We start from the raw sequence: 25,642 nt of genomic DNA, 5'->3' as shown, positions 1-25,642 counted from the left end.
GGAAGCTATGGGCTTTTAGCTTTTGCAAAAGTCAAATCATCATCTTCAAGGAGAAGCCTCTCCCGCACAAGTGAGCTTGAGATTCTTTCAATGAACTGGTCCCCGATCATTTCATCTCTAAGATAACCAAACTGACATGACTGTGCTAGCCCTTTAAGATCATTGACATACTGTGTTACTAACTCACCAACGCGCTGTGCTGTGCTCTCTGACGAAAATACAGCCTCTTCAGTAGCACACTCTGTTTCTTTGCGAAATGTCCTTCCAAAAGTTCAACAGCTGCATCATATGTTTGCGGCTCCCCGAGCGTTTGGAAGTTGCACAGGCCCTCGGCGCCCAAGACAGTGGAGACGAATGGCCATTTTACTCTCAGGGCTAACCACATCCAGTCCAGGTAACTAGCATGTACGTCTCAAACAACAACTTCAATCTGTCCCATGAGATTGTTGGTTCGCCTGCATGAGGCAAGAACTGCTCCGGTAGAGGTAGGGATATTGTAGATGTAACGATGTACGCTGAGAGTCGGGAAGCCAGTTCAGGGAGTGAGTGTTTTAATAAATAAATGAGACAATAACCACGTAACATAAACAACGCACAGACATGACCCAGGAACAGAAACAATAACGCCTGGGGAAGGAACCAAAGGGAGTGGCATAAACTCAGCAAAAAAAGGACCCTGTCTTTCAAAGATAATTCGTAAAAATCCAAATAACTTCACAGATATTCATTGTAAAGGGTTTAAACACTGTTTCCCATGCTTGTTCAATGAACCATAAACAATTAATGAACATGCACCTGTGGAACGGTCGTTAAGACACTAACAGCTTATGGACGGTAGCCAAATGTGATCCAAGATGGCTTGGCAGTCAGACGTCTTTGTCTTCATCTTGTCATGTCCTGTGTATATATATTTTTATATATTTTTTCTTCGCATATATTTTTTAAATATTTTTCTTAACTTCAACATACTCTCCTGCAATCCATCTCACCCAATGTGGTATGGATCTGCTATTTTCTTTACTTCAGAACAGGAACCCCCAACAGAAGCTAGCCAGCTAACTAGCTACTAGCCAGCTAACCACTGCTAGCAGCCATCAGCTAACCTTTAGCCCAGACAACTCTTGCCAGTCTGCACAGCGCGATTCAAACCAGAGCATATCGGACTTATTCCTACCGCAAGCTCTGAGCCTTTTCACCTGGATCATTGCTGCTAGCTAGCAGCTATCCGAGTGGCCACTCCTGGCTAACATCTCTGTCCCAAAGCAAGCATCAATTACCCTGGAGCTAGCCTATGCTAGGACCATCTCCCAGCTAGTTGAAGAGGTCCATCAGCCACTCCTTGGGCTACAATACCTTTTTGCCAATTGGCCTGGACCCCTTTTTCTGCCGATACAGAGCCCCGCCGATCCATCACGACTGGACTACTGATGTAATCTGCCCAAGGGGGGGTTTTTCAACAGGCTCCCCCGTCTCGACGTCCCCTGAATAGCCCATCTGCTAGCTGTCAAGAGCATATCGGGCTGTTCGCTGAAGAGGCCCATCAAACTATGTCTTGGGCCACTATACCTATTTTGCTAATTGGCCTGGACCCTGCAGATCCATCACGACTGGTCTGCCGACATAACCGCACGAGGGGGCTACAGCAGACTTCTTCCGTCGCGATGTCCCTTTAAGGCCCTTCTGCTAGCTTGCTATCCCCGGCCTGCTAGCTGTCTGAATCGCCGTGTCTCCAGCCTGCCTAGCTACTCACTGGACCCCTATGATCACATGACTACGCATGCCTCTTCCTAATGTCAATATGCCTTGTCTATTGCTGTTTTGGTTAGTGATTATTGTCTTATTTCACTGTAGAGCCTCTAACCCTGCTCAATATGCCTTAGCTAACACTTTAGTTACATTTTAGTCATTTAGCAGACGCTCTTATCCAGAGCGACTTACAGTAGTGAATGCATACATTTCATACATTTTTTTCTCCGTACTAGTCCCCCGTGGGAATCAAATCCACAACCCTGGCGTTGCAAACACCATGCTCTACCAACTGAGCCACACGGGACCATAGTTCCAACTCCCACACATGCGGTGACCTCACCTGATTTAAATTATGTTTCTAGAGACAATATCTCTCTCATCGTCACTCAATGTCTGTATTCACTGTGTTCACATCCTACCATACCTTTGTCTGTACATTATGCCTTGAATCTATTCTACCGTGCCCAGAAACCTGCTCCTTTTACTCTCTGTTCCGAACGTACTAGACGACCAGTTCTTATAGCCTTTAGCCGTACCCTTATCCTACTCCTCCTCTGTCTCCTCTGGTGATGTAGAGGTTAATCCAGGCCCTGCAGTGCCTAGCTCCACTCCCATTCCCCAGGCGCTCTCATTTGTTGACTTCTGTAACCGTAAAAGCCTTGGTTTCATGCATGTTAACATTAGAATCCTCCTCCCTAAGTTTGTTTTATTCACTGCTTTAGCACACTCTGACAACCCGGATGTCCGTGTCTGAGTCCTGGCTTAGGAAGACCACCAAAAACCCAGAAATGTACATCCCTAACTGTAACATTTTCCGACAAGACAGAACTGCCAAAAGGGGTGGAGTTACAATCTACTGCAGAGATAGCCTGCAGAGTTCTGTCTTACTATCCAGGTCTGTGCCCAAATAATTTGAACTTCTACTTTTAAAAATCCACCTTTCCAGAAACAAGTCTCTCACCGTTGCCGCTTGCTATAGACCACCTTCTGCCCCAGCTGTGCCCTGGACACCATATGTGAATTGATTGCCCCCCATTTATCTTCAGAGCTGCTAGGTGACCTAAACTGGGACATGCTTAACACCCCGGCCATCCTACAATCTAAGTTTGATGCCCTCAATCTCACACAAATTATCAATGAACCTACCAGGTACAACCCCAAATCCGTAAACACGGGCACCCTCATAGATATCATCCTAACCAACCTGCCTTCCAAATACACCTCTGCTGTCTTCAACCAGGATCTCAGCGATCACTGCCTCATTGCCTGCATTCGTAATGTGTCGGCGGTCAAACGACCACACTTTATCACTGTCAAACACTCCCTAAAACACTTCAGCAAGCAGGCCTTCCTAATCGATCTGGCCTGGGTATCCAGGAAGGATATTGACCTCATTCCGTCAGTAGAGGATGCCTGGTTATTCTTTAAAAGTGCTTTCCTCACCATCTTAAATAAGCGTTCCCCATTCAAAAAATGTAGAACCAGGAACAGATATAGCCCTTGGTTCACTCCAGACCTGACTGCCCTTGACCAGCACAAAAACATCCTGTGGTGTACTGCATTAGCATCGAATAGCCCCCGCGATATGCAACTTTTCAGGGAAGTTAGGAACCAATATACACAGGCAGGTAGGAAAGCAAAGGCTAGCTTTTTCAAGCAGAAATTTGTTTCCTGCAACACAAACTCCAAAAAGTTCTGGGACACTGTAAAGTCCATGGAGAATATGAGCACCTCCTCCCAGCTGCCCACTGCACTGAGGCTAGGAAACACTGTCACCACCGATAAATCCACGATAATTGAGAATTTCAATAAGCGTTTCTCTACGGCTGGCCATGCTTTCCACCTGGCTACCCCTTCCCCGGTCAACAGCCCTGCACCCCCCACAGCAACTTGCCCAAGCCTCCCCTATTTCTCCTTCACCCAAATCCAGATAAATTATGTTCTGAAAGAGCTGCAAAATCTGGACCCTCAGCCGAGCTAGACAATCTGGACCCTCTCTTTCTAAAATGATCTGCCGAAATTGTATCAACCCTATCACTAGCCTGTTCAACCTCTCTTTTGTATCGTTGAGATCCCCAAAGATTGGAAAGCTGCCGCGGTCATCCCCCTCTTCAAAGGGGGAGACACTCTAGACCCAAACTGCTACAGACCTATATCTATCCTACCCTGCCTTTCTAAGGTCTTTGAAAGGCAAGTTAACAAACAGATCACCGACCATTTCGAATCCCACCGTACCTTCTCCGCTGTGCAATCTGGTTTCCAAGCTGGTCATGGGTGCACCTCAGCCACGTTCAAGGTCCTAAATGATATCATAACCGCCACCAATAAGAGACAATACTGTGCAGCTGTACTCATCAACCTGGCCAAGGCTTTCGACTCTGTCAATCACCACATTCTTATCGACAGATTCAACAGCCTTGGTTTCTCAAATGACTGCCTCGCCTGGTTCACCAACTACTTCTCAGACAGAGTTCAGTGTGTAAAATTGGAGGGCCTGTTGTTCGGACCTCTGGCAGTCTCTATGGGGGTGCCACAGGGTTCAATTCCTGGGCCGACTCTCTTCTCTGTATACATCAATGATGTCGCTCTTGCTGCTGGTGATTCTCTGATCCACCTCTACGCAGACAACACCATTCTGTATACTTCTGGCCCTTCTTTGGACACTGTGTTAACTCACCTCCAAACGAGCTTCAATGCCATACAACTCTCCTTCTGTGGCCTCCAACTGCTCTTAAATACAAGTAAAACTAAATGCATGCTCTTCAACCGATCGCTGCCCGCACCTGCCCGCCCGTCCAGCATCACTACTCTGGACGGTTCTGACTTAGAATATGTGAACAACTACAAATACCTAGGTGTCTGGTTAGACTGTAAACTCTCCTTCCAGACTCACATTAAGCATCTCCAATCCAAAATTAAATCTAGAATCGGCTTCCTATTTCGCAACAAAGCATCCTTCACTCATGCTGCCAAACATACCTTCGTAAAACTGATTATCCTACCAATCCTTGACTTCGGCGATGTCATTTACAAAATAGCCTCCAACACTCTACTCAGCAAATTGGAAAGTCTATCACAGTGCCATCCGTTTTGTCACCAAAGCCCCATACACTACCCACCACTGCGACCTGTATGCTCTCGTTGGCTGGCCCTCACTTCATATTCATCGCCAAACCCACTGGCTCCAGGTCATCTATAAGTCTTTGCTAGGTAAAGCCCCACCTTATTTTAGCTCACTGGTCACCATATCAGCACCCACCCGTAGCACGCGCTCCAGTAGGTATATTTCACTGGTCATCCCCCAAAGCCAACTCCTACTTTGGTTGCCTTTCCTTCAATTTCTCTGCTGCCAATGACTGGAACGAACTGCAAAAATCACTGAAGCTGGAGACTCATATCTCCCTCACTAACTTTAAGCACCAGCTGTCAGAGCAGCTCACAGATCACTGCACCTGTACATAGCCCATCTGTAAACAGCGCTTCCAACTACCTCATCCCCATACTGTTATTTATTTATTTTGCTCCTTTCCACCCCAGTATCTCTACTTGCACATTCATCTTCTGCACATCTATCACTCCAGTGTTTAATTGCTATATTGTAATTATTTCACCACTATGGGCTATTTATTGCCTACCTCCCTTATCCTACCTCATTTGCACACACTGTATACAGACTTTTTCCTATTGTATTATTGACTGTATGTTTGTTTATTCCATGTGTAACTCTGTTGTTGTTTGTGTTGCACTGCTTTGCTTTATCTTGGCCAGTTCGCAGTTGTAAATGAGAACTTGTTCTCAACTAGCCTACCTTGTTAAATAAAGGTGAAATATAAATAAATACAATTAAGATCACAGTTATGAAAACTTAGGACACTCAAGAGGCCTTTCTACTGACTCTGAAAAACACCAAAAGAAAGATTCCCAGGGTCCCTGCTCATCTGCGTGAACGTGCCTTAGGCATGCTGCAAGGAGGCATGAGGACTGCAAATGTGGCCAGGGAAATAAATTGCAATGTCCGTACTGTGAGACGCCTAAGACAGCGCTACAGGGAGACTGGACGGACAGCTGATCGTCTTCGCAGTGGCAGACCACCTGTAACAACACCTGCACACGATCGGTACATCTGAACATCACACCTGCAGAACAGGTACAGGATGGCAAGAACAACTGCCCAAGTTACACCAGGAACGCACAATCCCTCCATCAGTGCTCAGACTGTCCGCAATAGGCTGAGAGAGGCTGGACTGAGGGCTTGTAGGCCTGTTGTAAGGCAGGTCCTCACCAGACATCACCGGCAACGACGTCGCCTATGGGCACAAACCCACCATCGCTGGACCAGACAGGACTAGCAAAAAGTGCTCTTCACTGATGAGTCACGGTTTTGCCTCACCAGGGTGATGGTCGGATTTGCGTTTATTGTCGAAGGAATGAGCGTTACACCGAGGCCTGTACTCTGGAGCAGGATCTATTTGGAGGTGGAAGGTCCGTCATGGTCTGGGGTGGTGTGTCACAGCATCATCGGACTAAGCTTGTTGTCATTGCAGGCAATCTCAACGCTGTGTGTTACAGGGAAGACATCCTCCTCCCTCACGTGGTACCCTTCCTGCAGGCTCATCCTGACATGACCCTCCAGCATGACAATGCCACCAGCCATACTGCTCGTTCTGTGCATGATTTCCTGCAAGACAGGAATGTCAGTGTTCTGCCATGGCCAGCTAAGAGCCCGGATCTCAATCCCATTAAGCACGTCTGGGACCTGTTGGATCAGAGGGTGAGGGCTAGGGCCATTCCCCCCAGAAATGTCCGGGAACTTGCAGGTGCCTTGGTGGAAGAGTGGGCTAACATCTCACAGGATGAACTGGCAAATCTGGTGCAATCCATGAGGAGGAGATGCATTGCAGTACTTAATGCAGCTGGTGTTACTTTTGATTTTGACCCCCCCTTTGTTCAGGGACACATTATTCAATTTCTATTAGTCACATGTCTGTGGAACTTGTTCAGTGTATGTCTCAGTTGTTGAAACTTGTTATGTTCATACAAATATTTACACATGTTAAGTTTTCTGAAAATAAACGCAGTTGACAGTGGGAGGGCATTTCTTTTTTTGCTGAGTTTATATAGGGAAGGTTATCAGGGAGGTGATGGAGTCCAGGTGAGTCTGATGATGCACAGGTGTGTGTAACAATGGTGACAGGTGTGTGCCCTAACGAGCAGCCTGGTGACCTAGAGGCCAGAAAGAGAGCACAAGTGACAGTAGAAATACTTTCATCCATCCTCGTTCGCCAAATGTAATGTTTAAAAAAACAACAACATTGTTCTCAGTTGAGGCTGACGTTTATCTCAACGAGTAGCATCTGAAAATACAACTAAAATAGAACTACCATATACGTAGTCATTTCCGATAAAAACATATCAACAAAATAGACTGTCCAATCGATGATACGAATCATGGATGCTATACTTAAGCAATAAGGGATGACGGGGTGTGGTATTATGCCAATATACCATGGCTAAGGGCTGTTCTAATGCACAACACAACACAGAGTCGTGGTTTATTGGCCATATACCACTAACGCCACGACGTGACTTATTGCAATTTTAAAATGGTTTGCCAATGTAATTAGAACAGTAAAAATACATGTTTTGTCAGCCAATCAGCATTCAGGTCTCAAACCACCCAGTATATAATAGACAATCAGTGCTGAACACAAGACAACAAATGTCAAGGGAAGGGGGGTTATGAAGTGTCAACTCCCTCCACCTGAGGACTCACTTCGGTTAAAATCAAACATCGTTTTTTGAAAGTGCTATCAGGAAAATCACTAGCAACTGATTGAGTCCGCTGTCAGCTAAGTTTTATTTTTTTATGATCATGGAGAGAAGTCGGTTTCCAAGTATCTGAAAGAGACAAATGGAGTGCTTTTGATCCAACACCAAGCCCTAAACGTCATGTGTCGAAATACCCGGCTATATAAACACAACGCTGTTGACTATTCTTTTAAAATCACTTAACATGCCGTTGCTAAGCGATAGAAATGTACATCTCACAGACCAGCACTGACTGACCACAATACGCCTGGACGATACATCTTTTTAGAATAAATAAGAGACATCCCTGAGTACACTACGCCTGTGTGCACCATAGACCTATCGGCGTGCACACATTAGGAACAGCTCATTACCTCCAGAAACACATTGTTGACGTCAGATGCCCTTTCTCAATCCAGTCAGCGTACCTGCTTGTATCCTGTTAGAGCGGTGACTTGCACGTTATTGCTATTGACAAGGTTAAGTGTGCTATTATCCAAAGGTCGATGTGACACTCTCGACTCACAATTCAAATGAAGCACAGACATACCTGTCTACAAACACCTTTCACCTACACATCCATTGTTCCACGTGGCAAAGTAACTACCAATGTTTTACAATAGAAAACAATGAATAATAGTAATAATAATATACATACTAATTAAAATATAATACATAATAAAAGTAACATTAATCATATCAACAAGATTCGTCATATAATTATGAACATCATCAATTCAAAACAAGGGAAAGAATATTAGTATTATACTATATGGATATAATACTACAAGATAACATAATTACTGTTATCATGTAACAACAATCGTAACAATATTCATTATTATAATTATACAGCTATGCTTATATTATTATGTATTATGAATATTAGTATTGATAATATTTTTGTTATTATTCCATTGTTATTATATTGATTATTTAAAAAAATATATATATATAATAAATGCAACATGGTAATAATATTTTTGCTACAGCCGCAGATCACATCTGTGTCAATTAAGTTACATCTGGAGACAGCTTTGCCAAATCTGAGGGGGGGGAGAAAAAAAAAACATTTTCCTTGTAGGTCTTGTTTGTTGATGGAGATGTGATGAAATAAAAACATGAAATCAAGACAACTCTTGTGAACACAACTGATGTATCCATCGCTAAAATATTACCAGAGAGATTGTTTGCCTATTTTAGAATATGGGCGGAAGGACCTCATCATGCGTGCATCCTCTCACTATTTGCATACAGCCTCGGTCATGCTTTTAAAGATGCCGAGCTGTCGAGGGTGACCACTTGATGGCATTGATCCCAACGTACGCTTCAGAGAAATACGCGACCAGAGGCAAAGTAACGTTTTTTGGTTTCTTTGTTCACTTCCAAGAGAGAATGGACTATTTCTTGGCATCCATTTGAAAGGACCGTACGCAAGCAAGCCATCCCTTTTAAGGCACAGTAAGGTGATATTCAGTGACTTTACTTGCACTTGGAATCAGCATTCGAGAGAAAAAAAATGTAAGTATAATATTTTTTTAAATAATAGCCTAGCGACCGTGTAATGCTGTGCGTTGTCCTTGAGTAGAAGCAGGCCATGTAATATTATTATTATTGTTCTTCTTGTTTATTATGAGGTTATAGAAATCCTTATGAAGAATATATGCGTGTGTTCTTCACCTTTGCAATTTTGTAATAAGGCCAATGGTAATGCCTTATTGAGACAAATAAATACGATACATCGACGCCCTGTAACTATAATAGCACGGTTCACCATTCTTTTCTTCAATGGTTACGTCTATTTATTAACGCGTAATAGGCATATTTTATATTGAAGTGTATTAGCCCTCTTAAAGGGAGAATCGACTCTCGTTAGGTTTTTGATGACAGCCTTGACAGTTGTCATCACACATCATAGTAGACCACTAAAGTGACTAAAAACGATCTAACAACCGAAATGAAACAGTTTTCGACATTAGTCTACTTTCTAACTGTGTTTTGAAATAGTTTTCACAGGCTACTCCGTGCAAAGATTTCAGTGCGTCTGACTGGGAATGTCTCGAACTAGTTCCAACAGCAGTCATTTAGAAGACGCTCGTAGCCAGAGCGAGTTACAAGTAGGGTAAAGTGCCTTGCTCAAGGGTACATCGACAAATGTTTTACATAGTCAGCTCGGGGACTCGAACCATGACTTTTTGGCCCACCGCTTTTAATCGCAAGGCTACCTGCCACCCTAGAGAGGAAAGACCTTGACTTTATCACCAGGTAGAATTGGCATAGTTTGTTCTTACTCAATCTTTCAACATAAGGACTAGGCATTCATAAATGACAATTAGTTACCAGAAGTTACAGAAATCAAATGGGTTACCGGAAGTTACAGAGATCAAATGATAATGAGTTAACAGAAGTTACTGAGATCAAATGATAACGAGTTAACAGGAGTTACTGAGATCAAATGATAATGGGTTAGCAGAAATTACAGAGATTAAATGATAATGGGTTAGCAGAAATTACAGAGATTAAATGATAATGGGTTAGCAGAAGTTACAGAGATTAAATGATAATGGGTTAGCAGAAATTACAGAAATTAAATGATAATGGCTTAACAGAAATTACAGAGATTAAATGATAATGGGTTAGCAGAAATTACAGAAATTAAATGATAATGGGTTAACAGAAATTACAGAAATGAAATGATAATGGGTTAGCAGAAATTACAGAGATTAAATGATAATAGGCTAGCAGAAGTTACAGAGATTAAATGATAATGGGTTAGCAGAAATTACAGAGATTAAATGATAATGGCTAGCAGAAATTACAGAGATTAAATGATAGCCTATTTACAAACACAATGACACACAGTAGACCTATCAGAGTATGAAAAAAACAATCCAACAAACACAATTGTATACTTTTTATCCATCATATAATTATTTAAACAAAGCATTATAAGAAGTCAAACTGAAGTTACATGCTGTCTTTGAAGAGAACATCTTGCTCAGAATAGGGGGGGGGGGGGGGGGGATAAATTGAACACCCTTCTCCTCATAGAAGTAGCTCAAGATAATGTTTACGACCACAAATAACACAACCCTGTGTTTATAAATGTGGATATCGACTTTGCCAGTTCAGCACGCTTTTGTGGCACAGTCAATTTCACACATGGCTACAGGCCAGTAGGTTGAGGGTTCGCCAACCACCACGGAAGAGCTCACTCTCCCTGGCTGTCTTATTACACTACGATCAGAGCCAGCTGCAGACAGTGATCAGCTTGGGAAAAATCTGATTTTCAACATTTTGATGCCATATTTATAATTGCAGTGCATTCGGAAAGTATTCAGACCCCTTTTTCCACATTTTGTTACGTTACAGCCTTATTCTAAAATGTATTAAATAAAAACATTTCCTCATGAATCTACACACAATACCCCATAATGACAAAGCAAAAACAGTTTTTTCTGTAGGGATGTTTTTCAGCGGCAGGGACTGGGAGACTAGTTAGGATCGAGGGAAAGATGAACGGAGCAAAGTATAGCGATATCCTTGATAAAAACCTGCTAAAGAGCACTCAGGACCTCAGAATGGAGCGAAGGTTCACCTTCCAACAGGACAACGACCCTAAACACACAGCCAAGGCAAAGCAGGAGTGGCTTTGGGACAAGTCTCTGAATGTCCTAGCCGTGTCTGAATCCTGGCTTAGGAAGTCCACCAAAAACTCTGAAATCTTCATCCCTAACTACAACATTTTCAGACAAGATAGAACGGCCAAAGAGGGCGGTGTTGCAATCTACTGCAGAGATAGTCTGCAGAGTTCTGTCCTACTATCCAGGTCTGTACCCAAACAATTTGAACTTCTACTTTTAAAATCTATCTAAAAACAAGTCTCTCACCGTTGCCGCCTGCTATAGACCACCCTCTGCCCCCAGCTGTGCTCTGGACACCATATGTGAACTGATTGCCCCCCATCTATCTTCAGAGCTCGTGCTGCTAGGTGACCTAAACTGGGATATGCTTAACACCCCAGCCATCCTACAATCTAAGCTTGATGCCCTCAATCTCACACAAATGGTCAATGAACCTACCAGGTACCACCCCAAAGCCGTAAACACGGGCACCCTCATAGATATCATCCTAACCAACTGGCCCTCTAAATACACCTCTGCTGTTTTCAACCAAGATCTCAGCGATCACTTCCTCATTGCCTGCATCCGTAATGGGTCAGCGGTCAAATGACCTCCACTCATCACTGTCAAACGCTCCCTGAAACATTTCAGCGAGCAAGCCTTTCTAATCGACCTGGCCCGGGTATCCTGGAAGGATATTGACCTCATCCTGTCAGTAGAGGATGCCTGCTTATTTTTTTAAATGCCTTCTTCACCATCTTAAATAAGCATGCCCTATTCAAGAAATGTAGAACCAGGAACAGATAAAGCTCTTGGTTCTCTCCAGACCTGACTGCCCTCAACCAACACAAAAACATCCTGTGGCGTTCTGCATTAGCATCGAACAGCCCCCGTGATATGCAACTTTTCAGGGAAGTTAGAAACCAATATACACAGGCAGTTAGAAAAGCCAAGGCTAGCTTTTTCAAGCAGAAATTTGTTTCCTGCAACACAAACTCCAAAAAGTTCTGGGACACTGTAAAGTCCATGGAGAATAAGAACACCTCCTCCCAGCTGCCCATTGCTCTGAGGATAGGAAACTCTGTCACCTCCGATAAATCCACTATAAATGAGAATTTCAATAAGCATTTTTCTACGGCTGGCCATGCTTTCCACCTGGCTACCCCTACCGCGGTCAACAGCACTGCACCCCCCACAGCTACTCGCCCAAGCCTTCCCCATTTCTCCTTCTCCCAAATCCAGTCAGCTGATGTTCTGAAAGAGCTGCAAAATCTGGACCCCTACAAATCAGCCGGGCTAGACAATCTGGACCCTTTCCTTCTAAAATGATCTGCCGAAATTGTTGCAACCCCTATTACTAGCCTGTTCAACCTCTCTTTCGTGTCGTCTGAGATTCCAAAAGATTGGAAAGCAGTTGCTGTCATCCTCCTCTTCAAAGGAGGGGAAACTCTTGACCCAAACTGCTACAGTCCTATATCTATCCTACCCTGCCTTTCTAAGGTCTTCGAAAGCCAAGTCAACAAACAGATTACCAACCATTTCGAATCCCACCGCACCTTCTCCGCTATGCAATCTGGTTTCAGAGCTGGTCATCGGTGCACCTCAGCCACGCTCAAGGTCCTAAACCATATCGTAACCGCCATTGATAAGAAACAATACTGTGCTGCCATATTCATTGACCTGGCCAAGGCTTTCGACTCTGTCAATCACCACATCCTCATCGGCAGACTCAGTAGCCTTGGTTTCTCAAATGATTGCCTCGCCAGGTTCACCAATTACTTCTCTGATAGAGTTCAATGTGTCAAACCGAATGGCCTGTTGTCCGGGCCTCTGGTAGTCTCTATGGGGGTGCCACAGGGTTCAATTCTTGGGCCAACTCTTTTCTCTATATACATCAATGATGTCGCTCTTGCTGCTGGTGAGTCTCTGATCCACCTCTACGCAGACGACACCATTCTGTATACTTCTGGCCCTTCTTTGGAGACTGTGTTAACAACCCTCCAGACGAGCTGCAATGCCATACAACTCTCCTTCCGTGGCCTCCAACTGCTCTTAAATACAAGTAAAACTAAATGCATGCTCTTCAACCGATCGCTACCCGCACCTGCCCGCCCGTCCAGCATCACTACTCTGGACGGTTCTGACTTAGAATATGTTGACAACTACAAATACCTAGGTGTCTGGTTAGACTATAAGCTCTCCTTCCAGACTCACATCAAACATCTCCAATCCAAAGTTAAATCTAGAATTGGCTTTCTATTTCGCAACAAAGCATCCTTCACTCATGCTGCCAAACATACCCTCGTAAAACTGACCATCCTACCGATCCACGACTTCGGCGATGTCATTTACAAAATAGCCTCCAATACCCTACTCAATAAACTGGATGCAGTCTATCACAGTGCCATCCATTTTGTCACCAAAGCCCCATATACTACCCACCACTGCGACCTGTAGGCTCTCGTTGGCTGGCCCTCGCTTCATACTCGTCGCCAAACCCACTGGCTCCAGGCCATCTACAAGACCCTGCTAGATAAAGTCCCCCCTTATCTCTGCTCGCTGGTCACCATAGCAGCACCCACCTGTGGCACGCGCTCCAGCAGGTATATCTCTCTGGTCACCCCCAAAGCCAATTCCTCCTTTGGCCGTCTCTCCTTCCAGTTCTCTGCTGTCAATGACTGGAACAAACTCCAAAAATCTCTGAAACTGGAAACACTTATCTCCCTCACTAGCTTTAAGCACCAGCTGTCAGAGCTGCTCACAGATCACTGTACCTGTACATAGCCCATCTATAATTTAGCCCAACTACCTCTACTGTATTTATTTATTTATTTATTTATTTTGCTCTTTTGCACCCCATTATTTCTATTTCTACTTTGCACTTTCTTCCACTACAAATCTACGATTCCAATGTTTTACTTGCTATATTGTATTTACTTTGCCACCATGGCCTTTTTTGCCTTTACCTCCCTTATCTCACCTCATTTGCTCACAGTGTATATAGACTTATTTGTCTACTGTATTATTGACTGCATGTTTGTTTTACTCCATGTGTAACTTTGTGTTGTTGTATGTGTCGAACTGCTTTGCTTTATCTTGGCCAGGTCGCAATTGTAAATGAGAACTTGTTCTCAACTTGCCTACCTGGTTACATAAAGGTGAAATAAATAAAAATCAAAAATATCGGTGAGCATATCAGAATCGACCAATGTCTAGTTTAACGCTGTCATGACGTTGACCTGTGGGTAAGGTTTATGACCCCCCCATAAATACCTTTCTCCCTTCCCCTCTCTTTCTGACCCTACTGAAGGACTTGAATAGCCTGTGTTAAATATAGAGAGTCTGGGAACATCAAACAAATGGGGAAAAGGAACCATATTTTGGTAATAAAACCAGTTGGAAATATGCTTGGGAACGTAATGAGTATGGATGTCAGTTCGGTTGTCATCTGAGACATTATGACTGATGACAGGACGACATAAACTGTACCTGAGAAAGTATACACCCTCTAGTTATCAGAGTGAGTAACATGGAATTGTTATGCAATTTAAATGTTTGATATTGAAATTGTTTGTTAGGAGATTAAATGTAATTTTATCTTCCAAATGAGAGAATTGGGTTTTCATAAGGAAAGTGCCCTGCTTGATCAGTGGCCCACCCCTGTGAAGAGACAGGGGTTATAAACGATGAAACACATCCTTCCCCCTCTCCACTATATAAGCCTTTGACGAAAAGATAACCACATGTTCCAGTACGTGAGGTCTGCAGCCTCTACATTAGAAGGACACACGTCAAGTACAGAACTAAGCCAACCTCGGCGTGAGCTTTGGTGGCGAATGGTATGAACTTTGAGCTTATTCACTACAGAAGTGATACTTCCTAGCCGTTGAGTTAGCAGCGGCCGCTGTAGACGTGGGCTAGGAAAGGACGGACGACGGATCCAGTCTAACAGACAGACAAAGATACCACCACGTATCCAATTTACCACCAGAGACATTCTTCCGAGGACAGGAAGATCTGTTGGCCAACCCGGCCAGCATCTACGACCAATCTACCGAAGCGCAGCTCAGAGTAAATATTTATTGCATTTTCCTTTTCCAAATGGGCGGTAATTTAGAATGCATAAGATAAAGTATTTACGATAGCATAGCTGCTGTTTCTTCGTTCCTAAGTCTTCCCGCTCTTTCATTCAAGCCCAACCCCCTTTCCTTTATGTAACCAGCCATCATACAGGTTCCGTCCACCAGGACGTTTTCTGTATGACATCATTTTATTCTGTGTATATGTAATTCTGTTTGATTAGTTTAGGTATTTAGTAAATAAATAATTAAACCCAATTTTGTATTGCTGATTCAACTTGTTAGCCAGGGTTCGTGAAGATAGCCAAGAATTTACAACTTTCATTATGAGACTGAAAATAAGATAAGGGTTAATATTGACTGCTATCGATGTAAAATATTACTAAGTATTTTAAGAGTTTATTCGGAAGATAACGGCTCTATAAACGTTCTTCCAGGGTGCCCCAACTTTCTAGTTAATTACATTTACATGATTAGCTTAATCAGGTAATATTAATTAGAGAGAAAGGATTTTATAGGTTAGCATGTCATATCACTTAATCCGGCATAGCCAAAGACACGACAACGCCGATGTGCAAAACCGATGTCAAACCTGACGTGCATCCCTATATAACGTAGGTACATGACGTGCATCCCTATATAACGTAGGTACAGGACGTGCATCCCTATATAACGTAGGTACATGACGTGCATACCTATATAACATAGGTACATGATGTGCATCCCTATATAACGTAGGTACATGACGTGCATCCCTATATAACGTAGGTACAGGACGTGCATCCCTATATAACGTAGGTACATGATGTGCATCCCTATATAACGTAGGTACATGATGTGCATCCCTATATAACGTAGGTACATGACGTGCATACCTATATAACATAGGTACATGATGTGCATCCCTATATAACGTAGGTACATGATATGCATCCCTATATAACGTAGGTACAGGACGTAATGACGCCATGTAAAATGTTGCGCTATACATGCAACACAGCATTCCTAACCTAGCCCACAATGTCTGCTGTGTGGATTGAGCAGTCAACAAGTCGAGCAGTCATTTGAAAGAGTAACACCATTTCAGCGAGACAACTCAAAGGCGAAATCCATTAAAGCCAAGATAATGGGATTCATTGCCCTTGAGAATCAACCGTTCTCTGTCGTGGGTGATGTTGGCTTTCGCCGACTGGTTGAGCACTGTAAGGGAAATCTGCCCTATGCTTATACAAGAGACCACAGGAAACTTCTTTGATCAGAGGTTAGTTTGTTTAATAAGGATTGCAAGCCAGATTGCAACCTGGAGTATACACTTTATTACACAATTACACAGTAATTTGCAAGTAACACACTCAGTACAAAAGATGGTGTTTTCCCTTTTTATCCCCTACTGAGGATCATCCCGCCCAGAGTGATGTCCCTTAACTTTAATACCATATAAGCTCATAATTAATAGATGCTAATACAAAGTTGTCTCTGCTAGAGTTCAGCTTATTGTTATTTGCAGTTAGTTTCCCAATCCTTCTTCCTCCTATTGCTACAGTGGTTCCTCCTTTAAAAGTTGCGAGCTTGCACCACGGGACTTAGAGGTACCCAGCGTCACGGCTTCATTGCTCTGGACCACCACAAGGAGGAGTTAGAGCACTCATTATGCATTTGGGTCCAAAGATTTTTATATGACCAATCATATCGAGTGGTTCCAATGACGAATTTTGACGCGAGCCACCATTGTCGTGTGGCGTTCTTCAACAAAGATGGCTGACAAAACATTACGGTGGAACCAAATGTAAGTTGTTATAACGTCATAACTTGTCAAGCAAAACATTTACAATTGAGAGGAATATGTTAGTTAATGTTGAGACAAACGTTTGTGCATATTTTTTTGTCATAAAGTTAATTAACAAAATCGCTATTTAGAAAGTTATCTGACTAGCTAACATTAGCCAGCTAGCTAGTGTTAGGAGAATTAATTTTGTAATTCGTGTTGTTTAATGTTTTAGGGACTCTTGAGAAAACCATCAAACCAGGCTGTCATCTTGTGAAACAGTGGCTGTAAAAAATCTAGCTAGCTAAAGCATTTACTGAAAATTGAATGTACAATTGCGTAAGCTTGCCTTGCAATTGTACATTCAATTTTCAGTAAATGCTTTAGCTGGCTAGATTGTTTACAGCCACATAGTTAGCTAACTATTTACTTGCTTATTGTGTAGTGGAGGATAAAAAATAACTGTATATCTATGGATGTGTAGCTAGCTACAGTATGTAGTCGATCTGTGTATGGACCCTAAAACGTTAGGTTCTGAACTAATTATCATACCAATCTATGAACCTCAGCTATCATAGTTGTTGTATCGACTTCAAGTCTGAATGGCATTAATGAAGCTTATGGACAGAGTAGAATATAATAACTTTATTGTGCCAAGGATGCAAGTACTATTTTTATTTTTTATTTCACCTTTATTTAACCAGGTAGGCCAGTTGAGAACAAGTTCTCATTTACAACTGCGACCTGGCCAAGATAAAGCAAAGCAGTTCGACACATATAACAACACAGAGTTACACATGGAGTAAAACAAACATACAGTCAATAATACAGTAGAAAAATAAGTCTAAAGGCAATAAATAGGCCATGGTGGCAAAGTAAATACAATATAGCAATTAAAACACTGGAATGGTAGATTTGACAGTAGATGAGTATGCAAAGTAGAAATACTGGGGTGCAAAGGAGCAAAATAAATAAATACAGTAGGGGCAGTGGTAGTTGTTTGGGCTATTTATAGATGGGCTATGTACAGTTGCAGTGATCTGTGATCTGCTCTGACAGCTGGTGCTTATAGCTATATACACATGTACTGTAGTTATTACCACGCATGAGATTCCCACATTGTAGCCTGTACATTGAATATATTCACTGATCATGTACTCTTCCTTGGCAAATAAAGGTGCGGTTCAGGTATGAATCTCGAGACATTCTTTTTTCACTCATATCAAACTCCATTCTTTGAATGATGCTGTGTCTGCATGAATGTATTACAATTATACACTTCAACAGTGTTTACCACTCCTGCTCCTGGGACATCAATGATTACACATTGTAACTATGCAATAGACTAGAGACCTGATTGATTTGTAATTCATATATACAGAAAACAAACTATGCATATCAAACTCCCTTCATATGCATTAATCTGAGGACACAGGATAGTATTTCAATGAGATAATTCATTTCAACCAGTGGAGAATGTGAAATGCTTTATTGAAAGAAGTTCATTATCCAGGTGTTATAAATACATAAATTCATTATAATTATGATCATTCTAACATTATAGATACAAGTTCAATCTGTACTTCAATGCACATATGGTGTGCATTATAAAACGAGGAAGAAAGACGAGGTGGGGAGAGAGGTGTAGAAGACATAAAGGGAAAGAGGTAAGAACAGCGGCAGACAGCATATGATTCATGAATTACAGTGTGTTACGTGAATTAAGTTATCAATGTTCTTAAACCGAACTTCAATTAAACTACTCAGTCTGCCCCCCAGAGGGTGTAAGATTCTGGTTGAATGAAGCAGACGGAGACCCAGCCTACAATGGTCAGAATGTTTATTTACGAGAGCTCTGCTTTTTATATGCACACACACACACACACACACACACACACACACACACACACACACACACACACACACACACACACACACACACACACACACACACACACACACACACACACACACACACAAATGAACTCACATCAGTAGAGAACTCCACCCCGCTGTAGGCGGCTGTATTTGCCCACAGTACACATACATTCTTTATCACACTTCTGCAAACTGTCTCCTAATCTTCTGCCCACCTAGCCGTTTTCGGGCAGTTGTTCCCCTCCCTAACTCAGGGAGGCCCCGTTTCCTGTTACTTTCACAAGGTCGTCGTATCAACTCTGCCCTGCTCATTTTGAAATAGTAACAGTGTCCTAGTCTTAAAAAGTCTACTCACACACAGTATTGGATTATAGTCTTTAACACATTATTCTAGCCTTATAATTCTAATACATTTCACAAAGTTATATGGTTTCAGAGTGGAATACTTTAGTCAAAACCTTAAACAGATAAATTATTTTATCACAGTGCTACCCTAATATTCTCTCAGTTCATCACAATTGTGGTGTCTCCTAACCAGCCTTGGGCCTCCAGTTGGCCCGAAGGTTATCTTAAGAGCGGGTGAGGTGGTGATGACGGGACTAGCTTCCTCTCTCACATCAAAACATACCTGCAGACGAGAGACAGATGGATAGAGAGAGAGCATGATTAAGCCTTGTGTTTTTTATTCTAACACGGTCAGTTATCTTAAATCAGGAGGTGAAACGCAAAACTGATCTTGGATCATTAAATCTGGGACTACTACATCTCTGTCTGTATTTCAATGTAAAGCATCTCTTTAATAATACTTCCTGTTGACCCGACCAAGTGACCTCTCACCTATGATCATGCTGTGCCCTCTGTGTCAGCCAGTTCAGATGCGGGAGGGGTTCACCAAAACAGCGGATATAACCTAGAGGATTTAGGGAGAAGGGGGAGAGGGATGAAGTGAAGGAGAGAGACTGTTATTGTGTGTGTGTGTGGTCTCACCTAGTGGCTACATAGTACTTCATGCTGAAAAACAGACACATGAGGACAAACAATAGAAATTAATGTCAGTAGAAGATACTGTATGTGACGCAGACACCTATCGGAGTGTACCTGAAACATGTAAATATAGAGGGCTATGTGTCTCACCACTTGGTTATTGCAAGGCTAACCCACAGGGAAATCATGACTTGGCAGCAACAGATAGTCCAGTGAAAATGGTTGTGTTTATGTGGTGTAAATCTGAAAATTAGAAGCTGACATCTTAAGGGTTTTTTAATTAATGCATGCGAGACAGGTTCCGTGTACAACAAGACAGGCAGAGATGGAGAAAAAGAACACAGAACAGTTTAATTACATCTGGTTATGGACACTTTTGCCAGCAATAAAGCTTCCACGGCCTGTTCCTCGGACAGTGAACATCTGGCAGCAATATCTACATTTTCGACCCCTTGGTCAGCTCGCTCTCTGAAAGTAAAGAAAGCAGCTTATTTTTTATAGATATGAAAACAATAACTGAGATATGACCGTTCAATCTAAAGCAGCAGATGTTATTTTTAGGATACATCAATACAGCCCAGTGTTGCTTACCTGAGATGCCATCTTCGTAGGTGTCCGCTTTGACTTCCTTTGTGTCGGAGAGCAAGGGGAACAACGACTTCAAGGTCTCAGAGCGAGTGACGTCACCGATTGAAATGCTATTAGCCCGCACCCCGCTAACTAGCAAGCCATTTCACACCAGTTACACCCGACTTGAATTTTTTTTTAATATACACATTGCGAGATATTTGGCGAAATAAACAGACATGCCTATATTTCCCCCATAGGAAACAATGGGAAGACCACAGAGTTCCAATATTATTTTTGTTGTTTACATTTTGTTGTTTACATTTTAACTATAAAACAATGTGAGCAAGTCTCATTGCCAACAATAGCGAAGTAGACATTGTGACGTTGAACAATAAGCTGGGAATAGAATGTTCGGAATGCGAGTTGGTGCCACGGTGCTCAATAGAACTAATAGGAGCTGTCAGGGTGAAAAAATGCCCTAAAATAAGGCTTGTTTTTTTCGCGATTACCTCAAAATGATGGCAAGCAGCTGGGAAATATGGTCATATTATAAAACTGGGCTCCACGGTGGATGCAATGAACTAGTTTTTATCAGAAAAGAACGTTGTTAAAAATGTCATGTGGCCAGCCTACAATCTAAACGGATTTCAGAGCACTCTCGTCTGAGTGTACCAGAGCCCAGAATAATTACTTTACTAGCGCTCAACACCCGTTGAATATAGCCGGTGTCAGTAAACTTTTGAAAAAAAGCGTAATTAAATTGTTTCCAGCAGCACATTTACAGTCACCAACGCTCTGGTTAACACGAAAACTGCCTAACCAGCTCTGCTAGGGCGAGTAAAATGGTCAGAGTGGTCTCATTTGTCTCTGGAAGTAGCTAGCAAGCTAGCCAACATTAGCTTGGGTGCTTGACTTCTGTTGTAAGGCCAGAACGCTCAAATCAACCCTACTCCTCGGCCCGAACGTCCAGTGTGCGTTCCGAGAGCGAAACGGTCTGAATTTACAAACTGACAATTTTTCTCTGAATGGAAACACCATAATATTAATCAAATTAATTAAGCCAAATTTCTTAAAATCAATCCCATATACTATGTTATTACAAAAAAGGTTTTAAATTCTCTGGTAATGCCAATACGGAATACTATCAAATGCTTCTCAAAGATGCCTTCTGGTGGTCAAACTAGCAATAACTTGCAGTAACAGAAGAAATGGCTAAGAATTAAATGACGTGCCAAAGAATGCTGCAGCAGCACGCAGGGTGTGCCGCAGTAGGACACAACTTTTAAAGGAGGAATCACTGTATCATGTGCTAGCAGAAGTAAGTCTGGAACATAGTATCAACAGGAACAGAAAGTATAGTTTCAACACACAGACATCAGATTTTTGTACAGAATGCAGAATGACAGTCTTTCATTATCAAAGTTAGTTGATGATTTGAAATGGTAGATGACTTTCATTCCTTCTTCATCTGACTAACAGTCCCTTTCCCTCTGTCTCTCTCCAGGATGACCACTAGGGATAAATGGAGGGTTTACAAGCGGGTATGTGTCGTGTTCTTTCTGGCTGCGGTGACGTTGACGGTGGTCCAGAGAGGGGCTCCCTTCCAAATTGAGAGGCAGGGTCGCATGGAGGCCCCCTCCGAGGGAGGGGAGAACAGGGCCCAGCAGCAGAATACGGGCCTCTACCCAGGGACCAACACCTTCTGGAAGGCTAGCAAGCCCAAACACGTTGTCATGCATCCCTTAGAGTCTACAGCCACCGCCACTGGCACCACGGAGGAGCCCAGCATCACCCAGGAGCGAGCTGGCTCCCGGACCTGGGACGTGTCCAGTGCCAACTGCAGTGCCAACCTCAACTTCACCAACCAGGACTGGTTCAGGGGCTTGGAGGAGAACTTCAAGCAGTTCCTTCTGTACCGCCACTGCCGCTTCTTCCCCATGCTCATCAACCATCCGGAGAAGTGCTCCGGGGAGACCGACCTGCTCATGGTCATCAAGTCCATCGCTACGCAGCACGACCGCCGCGAGGTGATCCGCAAGACGTGGGGCAAGGAGCAGGTTGTTGACGGCAAGAAGGTGAAGACGGTGTTCTTGCTGGGGACGCCGTCCAATGAGGCTGAGAAGGCCAACCATCAGAAGCTCCTGGAGTACGAGAACTACATCTACAGAGATATCCTCCAATGGGACTTCCAGGACAGCTTCTTCAACCTGACCCTCAAGGAGACCCACTTCCTTAAGTGGTTCTCCACCTACTGTGCCGACGTGCGCTACGTCTTCAAGGGCGACGACGACGTCTTCGTTAGTGTGGAGAACATCTTTGAGTACCTGGAGGCCAGCGCCCAGGTCAAGAACCTCTTCGTTGGTGACGTGCTCTTCAAGGCCAAGCCCATTCGCAGGAAGGAGAACAAGTACTACATCCCACAACCACTTTACAACAAGACCCACTACCCTCCATACGCCGGAGGCGGTGGGTTCCTCATGGACGCACCCCTGGCCAGGAGGCTCTACTGGGCCTCAGACTCTCTGGAGCTGTACCCCATCGATGATGTGTTCCTGGGCATGTGTCTGGAGGTGCTGCAGGTCACACCCATCAAGCACAACGCTTTTAAGACATTTGGTCTGGTCAAGAACAAGGACAGCAAGCTCAACCAAGAACCTTGTTTCTTTAAGAGCATGATCGTGGTCCACAAGCTGCTACCATCAGAGCTCATACACATGTGGAACCTGGTGAACAGTAATCTCATCTGCTCGCAGAAAGTGGAGATCTTATAGCCTGTTGAGAACACTTAACTAGGCAAGGGGAGAAGAGTTGGGATGTGTGAGCGGGCCAGGAGGCAGATGTTGACATCCAATTCAAGTTCTCCTTTGTTCATAGTAGGACCCAGACAATATTTGATTTATTACATTTTAGCAGACATTCTTATCCAGAGCAATTAGGGTTAAGTGCCTTGTTCACATCGGCAGATTTTTCACCTAGTCGGCTCGGAGAGTCAAACCAGCAACCTTTTGGTTACTGGCCCAACGCTCTTAACTGCTAGGCTACTTGCCTCTACTGCATCACAGTGGAAGTAAATTATCTGGTGATGTTTTTTTATATATTCTGGTGGCATTTTGAATGACTCCCAATGTCAGCAGGCACATTCAGAGACGCCAAACCAAGGGGCCTGAGGTACTGGAAGATAGTGCTGCACGTTGTCATGCATCCCTTAGACTGTGTACTGAAAGTCAAACACCTTGTTCATTTGGACCAGGCTTTACCTAATACTGTAGTAACATGGACCTTATAAAATAGGAAGAAACAAAGTGTCTCTACCTCACCAATGTAGTTTAAATTTCTCTTCTCATATAGGTTCGTCATTTTAATAATATTCGTCAAGACAAAATGTCTTGTAAGCATGTTTTACCATGTTAATAGTAAAATAAATAATAATGGCATTTTTTTTCTTTACATCTGACCCCGCAGTCCAACCTTTGTTATGGGTCACTGCACTTCGATGAGATTGTTCAGTTTTCAGAAAGAATTTTGACTGTATACTGTATGCGTCAATGGATTTGAATGTGCTGATATACTTGATATGAATTGGGTTGAGGGTTTATGAGAGGCTCCCGAGTGGCGCAGCGGTCTAAGGCACTGCATCTCAGTGCTAGAGTTGTCACTACAGACCCTGGTTTGATCCCGGGCTGTATCGGGAGTTCCATAGGGGGGTGCGCAATTGGCCCGGTGTTGTCCGGGTTAGGGGAGGGTTTGGCTGGGGTAGGCTGTCGTTGTAAAATAAGAATTTGTTCCTAACTGACTTACCTAGTTAAATAAAGGTAAAATTACATTGAAACTGTGAAACAAATAAACTACTGCTGATACATATATCACAATATGTTAATTTAATAGCCCCACAGACAAAGGGGGCAAAAGAGGTTGTTTGATATCTAATTAATTGCAGGGAAGGTATTGGAATTAATGGAAATGTGCAAAGATTATAGTTCCTCATGTTTAGAGGGCAGTGAATATGTGTGGATGATGTATATAAATGTAAAAAAAATTGAAATATATATATAGGTTTAAAAATCACATTTGTAAATAAATTAAAAAAAAATCATATGTTGGTCTTATCATTTTATTTATTTAAAATGTACTAGATTAATGTCTTTTTTTTACAAGTTCAGATGACAAAGGCTCACATGATATTTGATCTTAAAGTTGATAATATGATCAAAATGTTCATTGTTCATTTTATTTCAATGTCCACTTGTTATAGGTCAATGGGATTATTTTAACCTCAAATGTCCTTTTATCCTCAACATTGTAGATGTTTTAATATCAAAACATATCTTTATACATTCAAGGCTGATTTATCACTTAAACCAATGTAAGTACATTTCTTAATTTATGCCTTAAGGTAACTTGTATTATAGTATAATTTCTATTAGTGTTTCACATCAAATGTTACATTTTTGTCACAAATGAAATGCATATGACAGAACTAGAAATACATTTAACATATCTGGTATTGATCATCTCCTGAGAGTTTTTAATCAGTGGTTTTAACTGGTTTCAGAGGAAGTTTTAACGGTCCTGATTGGTGTTCCCATGGTTTATGTTCTCCTGCTGGATATCATATAACAGCCATATTATCAGCAGATATGGAAGATAGTGTTCTTGTCCTTGAAGTTGGACCATAAAAAAAACAAACACAACAATTTACATTCCTTTTTTGTTCTTGTTCACATAACCTCTTCTAGCTCAAAGATAAAAAAGCCCATTCAGAAACTAGATATTTGCTGTATACAATTTTCATGGGAGCATCCACATCAAGGGTATTTTCTGTGAGAAAGGAAAAGGCAAAAGGCGAGTGTCTTCAGCTTTGATAGTCCTATAGAAAGACGTCTGAGACTTCTCTTAAACAGGCTATCGCTTTCTGCTCAAGACGATATGTGTGTGTGATGTAACACTAGTGTGGTCCGAAAAACACAAACATCACAATAACTTGATTTTTGTTTTTTATATCGACATCGTAGCGTAAATGTCAGGAAGAGACAACTTAATCTTGACCTGTTTATTTCTTGGTCTGACAAGAGAAAATCAAAACTATTGTTATTAAGCCCTTGAAGAGAAACTACATAATCAAAATCGCATCACTTCCTGACACAACATCGTCAGGACGTTGTGTCATGGTCCCCTGGAGGTTTTTG

General features: G+C 42.6%; 1 protein-coding gene across 2 annotated transcripts; it reads left to right on the top strand.

Moving 5' to 3' along the window:
- The first annotated feature begins 8,786 nt into the window (after positions 1-8,786).
- b3gnt7 (UDP-GlcNAc:betaGal beta-1,3-N-acetylglucosaminyltransferase 7) lies at positions 8,787-24,549 on the top strand. 2 transcript variants are annotated; one of them, XM_045697412.1, is made up of 3 exons: positions 8,799-9,078; positions 18,589-18,691; positions 21,961-24,549. In XM_045697412.1, exon 3 carries the CDS (start codon positions 21,962-21,964, stop codon positions 23,225-23,227), a length of 1,266 nt encoding a protein of 421 aa, XP_045553368.1. In that variant the 5' UTR covers positions 8,799-9,078; positions 18,589-18,691; position 21,961; the 3' UTR covers positions 23,228-24,549. The 2 variants fall into 2 exon arrangements, with proteins under 2 accessions (XP_014005331.1, XP_045553368.1); XM_014149856.2 differs by lacking the exon at positions 18,589-18,691 and having other exon boundaries at positions 8,787-9,078.
- The last annotated feature ends 1,093 nt before the right edge of the window (positions 24,550-25,642 follow it).

This window comes from Salmo salar, chromosome ssa16, assembly GCF_905237065.1.
Source record: "Salmo salar chromosome ssa16, Ssal_v3.1, whole genome shotgun sequence".
In the NCBI taxonomy this organism is placed as follows: Eukaryota; Metazoa; Chordata; class Actinopteri; order Salmoniformes; family Salmonidae; genus Salmo; species Salmo salar.
Note: the sequence above shows the minus strand (reverse complement) of the source record. Positions and strands in the feature narration are given on the sequence as shown.